The sequence below is a fragment of the Gobio gobio genome, assembly GCF_949357685.1.
Source record: "Gobio gobio genome assembly, chromosome: 23".
NCBI lineage: Eukaryota > Metazoa > Chordata > Actinopteri > Cypriniformes > Gobionidae > Gobio > Gobio gobio.
The window spans coordinates 25,078,834-25,092,898 of NC_137119.1; the positions used below are offsets into that span (position 1 = coordinate 25,078,834).

Sequence of the window (14,065 nt, forward strand, 5' to 3'; positions counted from 1 at the left end):
TTGGAATGTTGTTCCAGGATCAACAAATATTTACTTTGTTAAATCTTGTTCACCAATGTGTTTTGTATGTTTTTTTTCATGTAGATCAGAAACTACACAGACTGTGCATGCGTGCAGAGCAGACAGGTGATCACTCCACCCACCAGCGGCCAAGGCAACCAGCTGCAGCTGGTCATAGTGAAGACCTACCTGAACGAGAACGGATTCGCTGTGTCAGGGAAGTGCGATCGCACCTGCAACACGCTCATCCCCTTCCTCATCTTCCTCTTCATTGTTACGCTGATCACAGCTTGTGCACAGCCCTCCGCCATTATCGTCACTCTCAGGTAGGAAACAGTATATTACTATTCAAATGCCTGGGATCAGTAAGATTTTGAAATAATATTACAATTTAAAATAATGTTTTTTTTCTCTCTTCTATTTTAATACGTATTAAAATGTAATTAATTCCAGTGATGTCAACTTTCAGCCATCATTACCTTCAGTCCTCAGTGTCACATGATCCTTCAGAAATCATTCTAATATTCTGATTTGCTCAACAACCATTTATTATATTGAAAATGGTTGTCCTGCTTAGTATTTTTGATACATTTTGCACTTTATTTAAAAGTAATATTATCTACATGTAGAGGGTTAGGAATAGGGTTTGGTTTAAGCATGTAAATATGCATAATTTATTGTTAATACTACATATAGATAATATAGATGGTACCTTTTTCAGGATTTTGATACAGTCCAAAAGAACAGAATTTATTTGAAATAGAAAACTTTTGTAACATTATAAATGTCTTTACTGTCATTTTTGATCGATTTAATGCGTCCTTGCTTAATAAAAGTAGATTTTTTATTTTATTTACTAACCCCAAACTTTTGAATAGTAATGTATATTATCTATCTATACATAAGGGATTTGAATAACACTGCAATTAGTAGATGGTAGTAAATGATACAATAAAGTCATTTTCTGTTGCAGGTCAGTAGAAGAGCAAGAAAGACCGTTTGCTTTAGGAATGCAGTTCGTGCTGCTAAGAACTCTGGGTAAGTCAAAATGATTTTTTTCCCCCAAGGAATGCTGATTTCAATATTAACTTTGTCATGAATACCATCAGCCTTGTTTATCACTGCAGCAGAGCTGGTCATATAGCACCACCTAGTGTAAACTTAAATTACAGCTCAGTACTAGCTAAGCATTATACATTTGAGTTAGTTAAGATGAAGGCAAAAATACATCATAAAAGGTCAAACTTAAGAAACCATTAGGTGAATTCACAAGGAAAAATCAATTGCAATTTAATTCAAACTGCCCTTTACCATAATTGTCCTGTACTTCCATACCTGCAGCCTACATTCCCACGCCCATCTACTTTGGGGCGGTGATCGACACCACCTGTATGCTCTGGCAGCAGGACTGCGGCGTTCATGGCTCTTGCTGGGAGTACGACGTCACTGCCTTCCGCTTCGTCTACTTCGGCCTGGCTGCCAGCCTCAAGTTTGTGGGCTTCGTGTTCATCTTCCTCACCTGGTACTCGATTAAATACAAAGAGGATCAGCTGAAGCGCTGGCAGCAGCATCTGCCTCCTCTGGGCACCGTCAGTGAGTTCATCTGTCATGCGGGAGGCCACAAGAGCCACGCTCGCACCCGCTCCTGCCCTGTTTTCACACCCCGCCCCGAGCCCCCGGAGCAGCCCGCTCTTAATCGCGGACACTGCAGCCAGAGCTGCCCCGGAAACGCCCTCAAAGCAATAACCCGGCCCACCCACTCAATGCAGGAAATGAATCACATTTGAGGACGCGTGCCCCGACATCTGCCTCCATGTGCCTTCCTGTCAGATGTCCTCCTCCACGACAAGACAGGGCCGACGTACGCCTGTTTTTCCTCCCGCGCAGCTTTCAGGGGCTTGCTGCGCTCACCGATCGCAATGTCACCAGTACAATCTCACAGCAAATACACGTCACGTTAAAATCACAGAGTATTTGCTGTAGAAGCGTATGGAAGACATTTTATGGTGCTAAATAGGGAAGAGGGAGGACATTTCTCTGTCTCTAATCTTGGATGACAAGATGATTATATCAAAGACGTACCACAAGCACAAATAGAAATCAGTTCTATGCAACACTGTACAGCATTACAGCATCCAGGCAGTGTATTATCATCATTCACAACCGTATTCCCAACAGCAGAACATCTCACATGGAACAAATCTTTGACCAATTCACATTTCAATGGTGTTAATAACCCCTCTGGCTAGTTTGGAGGGGTTGGTTATCGTCAATGTGATTTAGGTGGTATTCAAGGAGCTGTACAGGAACATTCAGACTCCTCCAGACAGAACACACAGGGCTGTATGTAAATTCAGTGCCTCGAATTGCCCCTTCAGCAGCGAGGTCTGCTTGCCAACAGGCTGGGCACTGAGTGGACTGCTAAAATGCATTTGGAGAAAGACTTCGAAGCCTCGTTCTTCATAATCATTCTGTCTGTTCAGTGATTGACTCTCAATGGCGATGTATACTGTAGTCTCAGAAGTTAGTATTATTTGGCAGACATGTTCAGTGGTCCAATATCAGGTCTCGAAAAAGTCAGGCTTTGTTTCAGACTAATTTGATGGATTTTTTGGGTGAATCCATATTCAAATCAGTTTAGTTTTTTTGTAGTGTGAACAGCAAAAAACACATGGAATCTGATGTTTACAAACCCAATCTAAACCGTGTTCACATCTAGTTTGAAATCTGGTTCAAAATCTTTCCGCAGTCTGAACGGTTAAATCAGACATGCAATGACAAATCAAATGTTTATGTTTTTGCTTTCTCTTCCCTAATATACACACTCCTAAAAATAAAGGGTCTTTATCGGCATCTATTGTTCCATCGAACAAAAGGTTCTTTTATAGTCAAAAAAGATTCTTTAGATTATTATGTTCTTCACACACACACACACACACAAAAGCAACACTTCACTGAAAGGTTCTTTTGGGAAACCCAAAATTATTGTGGTATCACTGCGAAAAACCCCTTTTGGAACCTTTATTTTTAAGAGTGTGAAGCGAACTATTTGGCATTCACTATGTAGTGAACAAGTCGGTGGTTTTCGACAGTGTGATTTCCTAAAAACTCAAGCGTAAACAATAATTTTTTTTTCCGTTCTCTCGTTCCACTCTTAAGGCCTGTTTACATCAAGAACGATAGCTATAAAGATAACAATAACTGTATTTGCATTCGTACCAACGGACTATAATCTTTTTTTTCTACGTTTGAGCTGCTGTTATGTATCTGCTGCTTTAAATACTCAAGCACATTAAAGTCAGGCGGATTCTGATTGGCTGTCATTGTTCATCAGCTGGGAAAAAAGCATTCTGAAAGTGATGATAGCTGCGTCCGATATCGAACACTTCTCTACTATATAGTATGCGAAAAACAGTACGCCAACAGAGTAGTATGTCCGAATTCATAGTATTCGAAAAACAGTAGGCGAAAAGTACCCGGATGACCTACTACTTCCGGCGAGATTCTGAAGCGCGCATACGATGGACACTTTACTATCCCATGAGGCCACGGGATAAGATTTATTAATGGAAGTGATGAGACCAAGCGGCAACCTTCTGCAGTTTCTCTTGAAGCCAATACGGAAGTGACATATACTGCAATTCATTGACTGGCCGCTAGGGACAGGCTCCAGAAGGGAGCAGAATCTCATTGAGCCCCATGTTAAAATGGCCAAATTTACAGCAGATTAAAACATGTTAACAGCCTGGGACAAATTGTGGTTTTGGTCTATACGGCTAATTTTGCCCTTCATGACAACTGTGAGGGGGGTGAATTTTTTTATAACTCATTCGTCTACATTATATAAAGAGTTATAGTTCTGCATAATTAAGGGCGTGGCCACTTCGAGTGACAGGTGGATAGCCATTTTATCTGCTGTCTGATAGTCATCGCGTCAGCTCCGCCCACGTCCCGCCTTTTTGCCCATTTTCTGTTATCCAGGAGTGACGCGTGATGATGCGCTGCCAAGATGGCAAAGGCCATCTCGTCCATACTTTGCGCTTCAGAACGGCTCATCAGAATCCTATGGGTGACGTCACGGACACTACGTCCATATTTTTTTACAGTCTATGGATGAGATGCAACTGACGCTGGTAACATGATCATGACAACATGGCAGATGTAGTACGTCCGGATTACATTCATACTACATTCATTCATACTATATAGAACGTACTTTTTTAACGGTCGCGAAGTTCGTTCAAATTCAAATGTAGTACCTACTCACATAGTACCAAGGGGGTAGCCCAGCCCCCGGAAAGCGTACCACCCGTAGGCGTGGCCATTGCTAACCAAGCCATCACCTGTTGTTAGCATCCCATTGACTCCCATTCATTTTGGCCTCACTTTGACAGTGAATATCTTTACATCTGAGGCGTTTAAAGACTCCATTCGTCCATTGTTTATTTCTTAACAAACACAACAATGTATAAAAGGCTCCATTACCTTGTATCTTACACTATCGCCCCGTTGAAGCTGTTTTTGTAAAATATAGGCTAACGATTGCGTCATAACCACGCGACTGTGTCGCAGTGTTGAGCAAATTACCGTATAGACCCGAGGAGAAGCTCGTAGGCAATCTTTTACTGTCTATGAGGCAATCGGGCGGACGTGGAGGCATAAACGCAGATAGAGATGTTGCAGATCCTGCTTCATTCATCTAAAGTTGCTCCTGCTCACCCTCTCTGTCTCTACAAGATTCGGTGATTCAGATTTTACGTTGCACAACTACTAGAAGACTTGCCACTGTCGGACAGGCTGATCACGTCACATCTACGTCGTCAAGCTCAGTCTGAGGCTGCGCAGTACGCTCAGCCATCAGGAAGTGAGTGCTTCTACTTGGCTTCAATTCTCCCCGTTGAAGTCTATGGAGTCGCTCTATATCAATAAAGCTATATCATTATAGTTATCGTCCCTGTGTGAATGGCCCTTTGCACGCAGTATAAGGCCGTGTGTCCACCAAAGCATTTTTTCACGCAGCTGGCTGCCGTATTCGATTGTTTTCAATGGGAGCTCCGCGTTTTTAGAGCGCCATGAGCGTAACGAGGCGCTGAGCGAGTATTTCACGCTCAGCGTTTTTTACTGGTCGCCTAGAGTTGAAGAATGTTCAACTTTGAGTAAAACGCAGCGCTCATCACTGTCACTTTTCTGTCCAATCACAGTGGAGGAGGGGCGGGACAAATACAACACCGACCAACCGCAACATTCTACTTGTACTGTACAACGTCAACAGATGACAACAAGCAGCATAATAATGGAACAAAATATTTTAAAACAAGAGCCAGCGCAAATACTTTACATTGTATCAGAATTTTATATAGAATCAACACAGAAACAAACTATCTATTCCGTATCATAACAAGCAAAGAGTCTCAACTGAAAAAAACGCTGTGCTGCCAAAACGCTTTGCAAGCCGGCTAAAAACGCTTTGGTGGACACGCGGCCTAAGAGTTTCTTGGCATCGTGTTGACATCATCATTACTATAGCAACCAATGTAGATAAACCAAAAATTGACCACACATCAAAAGTTTTATTCCTAAAGGTCGGATTTGAAAACCATGTCGGATTTGTGTGCAGTGTGAACAAAGCGAGTCAAACTCAGATTCAAATGAGGAAGACTCAGTCGAGCGCTCATGCTGCTGCATGTCTGAGCAGTTATAGTGAGAGCATTCGTAAAGCCATAGCAGAATCTATGGATTCTCACCTTTGGTTTGGGAGCTGCTGACTTCTATGAGCATGTGCTCCGGCTAAGGCGTTATCCTCAAGCACTGGCTCTATTCTTATGCACCAACTATATACAACTCAACTTCTGCCTAATAATATGCAAACCTCAGTACTCTGTGATGGGTTTATAATGCCAGTTTTGGCAGCTCATTAGAAATCTAGTAGATCAATACACAGTACAGAAGTCATGAATTATTTAGCCATGTGCAATGATTTACATAGGTACAATTTGGTTATGATTTATGTGGGACTAACATGGTAGTTAGATACTTAATGCTTAGCATGCAAACAACAATAACCCAGTTTTTAAGCCAGGTTCGCACTGTACGATTTTGGCCAAGATTTGTGAATGCTAAAAGATTGCTCTGATCCTAGGCCAAATTCTGAAGTCTTTGACATGCGCCGATTAATGACCACCACAAGCAAATTTCACCACCGTTGAAATTCTGGCAGAGTCAGAAGTTTGGACACACAGTCCTGCTTACGACAACCATTAAATCGAAAACCAATAGCGCAGAACCTGACGACACAATTAGTAAGACAACAACGAGACACCACTTGCTCCACACACATACACACACACACGCGTCTTCCTTTTTTATCCTTTTTTATCCTTTTTTAAGAAAAGCCATTATTAAAATGAACGCTAAGATTGATTTTGTTTGCTAGCCACCATTTCAATCCCGCATGTAAATGCAGCTCAGTCACCAAAGGACAAGTCTTGTGGGTGTCCGTTTTTAACACGTCTTGAATGCCGTACAATCCGACATTAATGACAACTGAGATCATGTTTGTGCAGTCTGACAAGCAACAGTCATATTTAAATGACTGTTATAAATCGTACAGTGTGAACTCAGCTTTAATCGACGAAAAAAAGGAGACTATGCTGTATCAATTTCATCCTTTTACACATCTCCACTTTATAAGGATCTTGTAAGCTGTAGTGTATTATGATCACAATCTCAGAACTTTCCAGACTTCTAGAATTTGTTTGTCAAAGTGTTTTTCATAAAAGAAGTATTTCAGATGCTGACTTCAGTATTAGAATGGTACATTTAGAACTACGATGGTTAAATCAAGCCCTACTATTGTTTGAATTGGCTTTCTTTTCTATGTTTGTGAAATAGAAGGTGTACAGTGCTTAAAGTCTGTGAGCTCTTCTTAAAATAATCAGAAGCTCCCCAATGTGAGCTTCTCAAAATCAATAAACATGAAATAAGTCATTCTACAAATAAACTGACTGCAACGTGTTGTAATGTGTTAGTTGATCATGTAGGGGCTGCAAGACAGCCTAAACTATCAATGAATGAGGTCAAGTAGACTTGCAAAAGGTTTTTACTGCATTGCAGGACTCAATAAAAGGTAAAGCAAACAAAATGTTGGTTTAACTCCGAGTATCCTGTTATGATTTTCTGCTGTGTAATCAAAAAAACAAACATTGAATGTGTTGGTGTCTCTGCAGGGCTGATTTCAGATTGTGTTTGTCTATCTTCATACTCATGGACTCACAGATGTCCTGAACTCCCACATGTGAACACTTTATCTAGACATTTACTTCAATTCTGTCTTTCTTTAATATTTTGACATGTATTTATTGAAATAAAAGAGAAGTGGCAGTGGAGACGTCAAGTTCAACGTCTATCTGTCTGTCTGTCAGTTCTTGAGAAATTAGGCTTTGTCTTTCAGTAGACAGTGGCGCCACCTACAGTACAGGTCACCCTAAGACCACAGACGCAACACTCCTTTTTTATGGTGAGAGAAATATCAGGAGAAAAGCTAAGGAAATGTCTTTAAGTGCATCAATAACTCAAATATTTTTGCATAAAAAACCTGTTGTTCATCACCAGTAGCCTAGGGCGAAGAATTGATATTATGTACAAGAATATTTTAAGAATAATTTATATTAAAATCTATATTATTTGACGTTTATAATGTGAGTGAATATTTACAAAGGGATAGTTCACTCAAAAATGAAAATCATCCCATGATTTACTCACCCTCAAGTCCTCCTAGGTGTATATGACATTCTTCTTTCAGACAAATACAATCAGAGTAATAAAAAGGTCCTGGCTATTCCAAGCTTTATAATGTCAGTGATTGTGGCTCTGTTTTTGAAGTCCATAAAAGTGTATCTGTCCATCATATAACTGCTCCACACGGCTATGGGGGGTTAATAAAGGCCTTCTGAAGTGAATTGATGCATTTGTGTAAGAAAAATATCCTTATTTAAAACTTAATAAAGTAAATGATCTAAATGATCCGGCCGACTTGAGGGTGAGTAAATCATGGGCTAATTTTCATTTTTGGGTGAACTAACCCTTTAAGTCACCAAAGTAGCTTCTCAGTTGCAGATGACTAGAGGACAATGTGTTGCACCCCTGAAAAAAGGGGAAACTATGTATTAAAATAAATGAGGACGTGAACCCAGTGCTGTTCTCAATGCGTGGAGTTGTATGTCTGTATCTCACATGAACAACAGAGAACTATTAGAATTATACTGCAATTGAAAACATACATTCTTCTAGTTTAAATCAATGCAGGTTAATTAAATTAGTAAAGCAAATAATACAGGTAAATTTATCATATAATATGTGTTTATGACTGTAGCTTCCTATTTGTAACACAAATGTATCAACAATGAATACATCTTTAAATGTATCCTCTGGTATCAGTACAATTACTTTCAACAGTCTCCTTGATGAACTGTAAAATATTTATTTTACCAAAACACATGAAGCAAACACTTGGAAACTCCCATCTGATAAACCATTTCTGTTTGCTATTATTAATCAATAAAAATGAACAAGTTCAATATGAAACACCGTACACTAGGGCTGCACAATTAATTGGATTTCTAATCGTGATTACAATTACGTGTGCCACAATTACATAATCGTTCAAAGGCGAAATTACACAAAAATTATGTTTGTTTTCTACTTCCATTATTCGGTGTGCTTTTTTTCTTCTTTCTACAGGTTATCTAAAGGTTTTTTTTCCCATGGTTTTAATTTTAGTTTTAGCATAACATTATAATAACATACATATTTTTACAAACCAATGTAAAATAGGGATGCACCGAAATGAAAATAATTGACCGAAGCTGAATACCGAGCGTGGTTTTTCTAAAAAAAAAAAAATTCAGTTTATTTTGCCAATTTTTTCACCATTGCATAAATTAGCTTTTTTACTATCTTGTCTTGATTTTAAAATAAATTACAAAAAAAAAAAAATATGACAAAACCACATTTTCAACATATTTATTTAACACTGAACATTTTTAGCATTCCAGCAGACATACAAACAAAGCACAATATAACTTATTTATTATAATATTTGGCCATCTTATCTTAGGCCTATTATGCCTACAGGTATCATAATCATGTCATAATGAAATGTTGTTTGTTTGTTCATGAGAGGTTTTGCAAGCCTGTATAACTCAGCACTGAATAAAAACTGGCAGTTTGAGCAGCGAGTGGAGTCTGACTAACTTAAAACATATTGGCCATTGAAAGGAAATCAGTTTGAGCGAATGCTGACAACGTGATTAATATTCATGAACCCAGCAGCTCATCAATCCTTAGTGCGTTGTATATTGTTATTAGTAGTAAAATTATTTATATAATATTATCTTTTAATAATATAATTAATATTATGTTTTTTTACAGAAACACTGAATGACCAACAATACCTTAAGCACCACCACCAGTCCTAAGTTCAGTTAAATGACAAATACAGTGGGGAGTATTTGATAAACTGCCGATTTTGCAGGTTTTTTACCACTTACAAAGCATGTATATGTAATTTTTTTTATCATAGGTACACTTCAACTGTGAGAGACAGAATATAAAACAAAAATCCAGAAAATCACATTGTATGGTTTTTAAATAATTAATTTGCATTTTATTGCATGACATAAGTATTTGATCTCCAACCAACCAGTAAGAATTCCGTCTCTCACAGGCCTGTTAGTTTTTGAAGCCCTCCTGTTCTCCACTCATTATCTGTATTAACTGCACCAGATCGTTACCTGTATAAAAGACAATTGTCCACACACTCAATCATACAGACTCCAACCTCTCCACAATGGCCAAGACCAGAGAGCTGTGTAAGGACATCAGAGATAAAATTGTAGACCTGCACAAGGCTGGGATGGTCTACAGGACAATAGGCAAGCAGCTTGGTGAGAAGGCAACAACTTTTGGTGGAATTATTCGAAAATGGAAGAAGTTCAAGGTGACGGTCAATCTCCCTCGGTCTGAGGCACCATGCAAGATCTCACCTCGTGGAGCATCAATGATCATGAGGAAGTTGTGGGATCAGCCCAAAACTACACGGCAGGACCAGGTCAATGACCTGAAGAGAGCTGGGACCACAGTCTCAAAGAAAACCATTAGTAACACACTACACCGTCATGGATTCAAATCCTGCAGTGCACACAAGGTCCCCCTGCTCAAGCCAGTGCATGTCCAGGGGCCTCATTTATAAAACTTTGCGTAGGATTTGCGTCAGAAGTGGCGTACGGATGAAACATAGGACATGCATACGCACAGAAATATTTGGATTTATAAAACCGTGTGCACGCACATCCTACGCAGTTTTCCCTTAATTAATCACAATCAATTCTAAATGTAGCGCAGCTTTTGCGGCTTCATGTCACGCCCATAGTTGCCCATAAATAGTCTGTGAAACGCCCACAATTTATTATTCATCGATTGCCAAATCATGGCAAACACTGAGTAAAGTTACTTTTTTGTGAAACTTTACTTTACTTTACTTTATGTGAAGTAGAAGTTATCGTTGGCGAGGTGGAAAAGAGGAGAAAAATGTTGTTTTGGGGCACAGTGTGTGCATTACTAATGCCAAAAAGGCACTTGAGGTTTCAGACGCCGTAAATGCTGTAGCCTCACAACCTCGGACCATGGCCGAAATAAAAAAGAAATGGTCGGACATCAAAGTCGAGACAAAAAAGCGTCTAGCGCTCCATCGCCAGAGTGTGTCCTCGTTTGCCAGCAAGTCTTCTTGCTGTCTGAAGATGCGTTCACTCCGAATCCTTCCATTTGCGACATCTTCTAAGAGCGCAAGATCAGCCATTGTGCGTCATTATGCATTGTGATGGGGCATTTTATTTCCATCCATTTAATTGCATCTGACAAGCTACAGATGTCGGTTATAATCTACGTGGAAATGGGAAGTAGTTCAGTGCAAATGTAATGTCTTGTAGCTTTCTGAATGGTTGAGACATACGTCATACGTTATTTTATCAAAAATAAAACTAAAGGCAGGCATATGCATGAATACCATGATTCCGTAACTGATGAAGAAATTTTACTATGAAAACAACATCTATCTGTCTATCTATCTATATATCTATCTATCTATCTATCTATCTATCTATCTATCTATCTATCTATCTATCTATCTATCTATCTATCTATCTATCTATCTATCTATCTATCTATCTATCTATCTATCTATCTATCTATCTATCTATCTATCTATCTATCTATCTATCTATCTATCTATCTATCTATCTATCTATCTATCTATCTATCTATCTATCTATCTATCTATCTATCTATCTATCTATCTATCTATCTATCTATCTATCTATCTATCTATCTATCTATCTATCTATCTATCTATCTATCTAATTGCAGATCTATATCTGCTCCACCAGACGGAGAAATTGACGAGAATATCAGTTTTGTACATTATTTTGTTCTGTTTACCATATTGATGAGGATGAATTGCATAACATGCCAAAATTATTGCAGAACATATTTCACTTTTCTTTTTGCAAATATGTGTTGATTTGCATTTCTGTAGTAATTTTTGTTTGATTTTGTTTGTTTTACACTGCAGATCGATCAAACGGGTGTTCGTGTAGGCTGTTAATTGTAAGCAGTGGCGTAACTTTGCTTTGAAAAGTGGTGGGGACACCGGGACACCGCACAACTCGTTTTGCTATGTGTTTATTTAATAAAGAGACGCATTTCTGCCACATAGGCCTACATATTATTTTTTCACTCAATTAGCCTATGTAGTAATAACGAGATCTTATGTCATAAAAACGACATCATTTTCTCGTAATAACGAGATTGTATGTTGTTAAAACGACATATTTTTTTTCCTAATAAGGACATGTGTTGTGATGTGTGTATATATATGTCTGTGTCCATATTGGAGAATTTATTTAGCCCATGCCTTTGTCACACTTGTCTGAAAAGCTCAGCGTAAAATATCTCATCCGCTGCCTGTATCGGTGGCAATGCCCATAGCACGAAATTGTTGTAGCCTAATTTATTGATTAATTTATTTATCAGAGCAGGTGGCCATGGACCGCTCATGTGGCGTAACTTTAACCTTGTAATGACGGACCCAGGTGCAGCCACAAATATCATAACTATCTATAAGTCCTACTGTAATTAAGACATTCTAGAAATGTATTAAAAAGAAAGACGCTTTCAGCCTTACTCAACGGCCGCGGAAACAGTGGGTTCAATGCATTCCCGGCGTTCTTATTTTGCTTCCGATGTATTAAATATAGGCTACAGGCAATTAGTTTATGAAACCTTGATAAAAATTAAAATACAATTCACTTTTCATCATCAACATATAAAAATTAAAACAATAATATAATAGGCTAATATTTAAACATAACTGTGAATCTAAATAGGCTACGTTTTGCATGTAGCCTACTCCACTCCAAACGCTTAAAAAAATGATTTTGTTTATTAAACAAAAAGTTTTTCATTTCAAATGTAATTTATAAATTCAGTTCATATTTCCAGCAAACGAAATTCCGAGCCAAAATAACAAAGTGGTAAAAAAAACTGCAACAATGAAAAATATTAAAGAATTCGCGGGTGCTTTCGTCGGCATGGAGTGGGGTCAGACATGATTTCTATTGAGTGTTGTTTTGCAGAAATCATTTCTTTAAAGTGAATTTCGTTTTCTATAAATTGTATTTTAATTTTGATCAAGGTTTCATAAATGAATGGCCTGTATATTTAATACATAAGAACCAAAATAAGAACTGGATTGACGTGCGTAACGAACCCACCGGCCTGTTTCTGCGACCTTTGAGTAAGGCTGAAAGCATCTTTCTTTTTAATACATTTCTAGAATATATGTAGCTATTACAATATAGCATACAATATATTACTGTAGGCCTATTATAGAGTTAGATGATATTTGTGCACCGGTTATGCCACTGATGCTAACATGAGCGGTCCATGGCACCTGTTACCCGTAACGAAGTGGTAAAACTTTGAGTTACCACCATGCAATTTCAAACATTTTGCTCATCTCTGTAGCCTATGTGGCAGCTGGCAGCAATGCGTCACAATAACCTGGCGTAAAAGTTGATCATTCTTTACAGATGGCGCGGTATGTTTGGAAAGAAGACGAGTTCTTTATTAAACTCATAAAAAAAAACAATAGAATATAAAATGCCACAATTTATCAAGACCTTGAAGCAGATAAGAGAGAGAAACACCTCGTATGTGCCGCTCAAGTAAGGGGCTTTCCTTGCCATCAGTGCTTGAATAACACGCGCGTCTCCTTCCAGTAAAAATAATGGCGTGCGTTGGCTGGGATATACATAAACCTAAGAACATACGCGGCATAATTTTTGGAATGGCTTATCACGTGAGAAAAAAAAATGTTTTAGTCGCATAACATCAGTTAATGGAAACGCTGTCATTTCGCAATATTTTTTTATCGACTATTAAATATGGCAAAAGTTTTGCAAAAATCTGTAATGGAAAAAAAAGCTTCTGACCGTCGGAAAAATTTGTTAAATGAATGTATTACGATTTGTAGATCGTGCTTTTGCTTTAATACACACCTTCCGTAATCTATTTTTCAATTACTTTTAAAAAGTGGTGGGGACAATATCGAGCCTGGCAAAAAGTGGTGGGGACATGTCCCACCCGTCCCACCCGTAAATTACGCCTATGATTGTAAGACTTGCTTTGTTAAGTCTTCATGTTATTTATGAGAGGCAGTATTGCCATTTCTTTTACACAATGGTCTACAGTTTCACACACTTTCACGTGTTTCTTCCATCTGCCGTCCGTGTTGCCATTTCTCATTTCACCTGTTTTTGTGCGTACGCCTGGGTCAGAGCTTGCGTGAAGGACCGCACATTTTCTCGTCAAGTTTGCTTTTTATAAATACCAATTATTGCGTAGAGAGCGGTGTACGCCTTCTTTTGTGTGTATGCAACGTTTATAAATGAGGCCCCAGGCCCGTCTGAAGTTTGCCAATGACCATCTGGATGATCCAGAGGAGGAATGG

The 14,065-nt window shown here is 38.7% G+C and overlaps 1 protein-coding gene across 1 annotated transcript in view; it reads left to right on the forward strand.

Moving 5' to 3' along the window:
* slco5a1 (solute carrier organic anion transporter family member 5A1) overlaps nt 1-1,791 on the forward strand; it is a 59,456-nt gene extending 57,665 nt beyond the window's left edge. Inside the window, exons 8-10 of the mRNA XM_079805690.1 lie at nt 85-326; nt 974-1,038; nt 1,342-1,791. Of these exons, the coding sequence (XP_079661816.1) occupies nt 85-326; nt 974-1,038; nt 1,342-1,787 (753 nt within the window). The 3' untranslated portion in view covers nt 1,788-1,791. The remainder of the gene's footprint in view (nt 1-84; nt 327-973; nt 1,039-1,341) is intronic.
* Nucleotides 1,792-14,065: the final 12,274 nt, after the last annotated feature.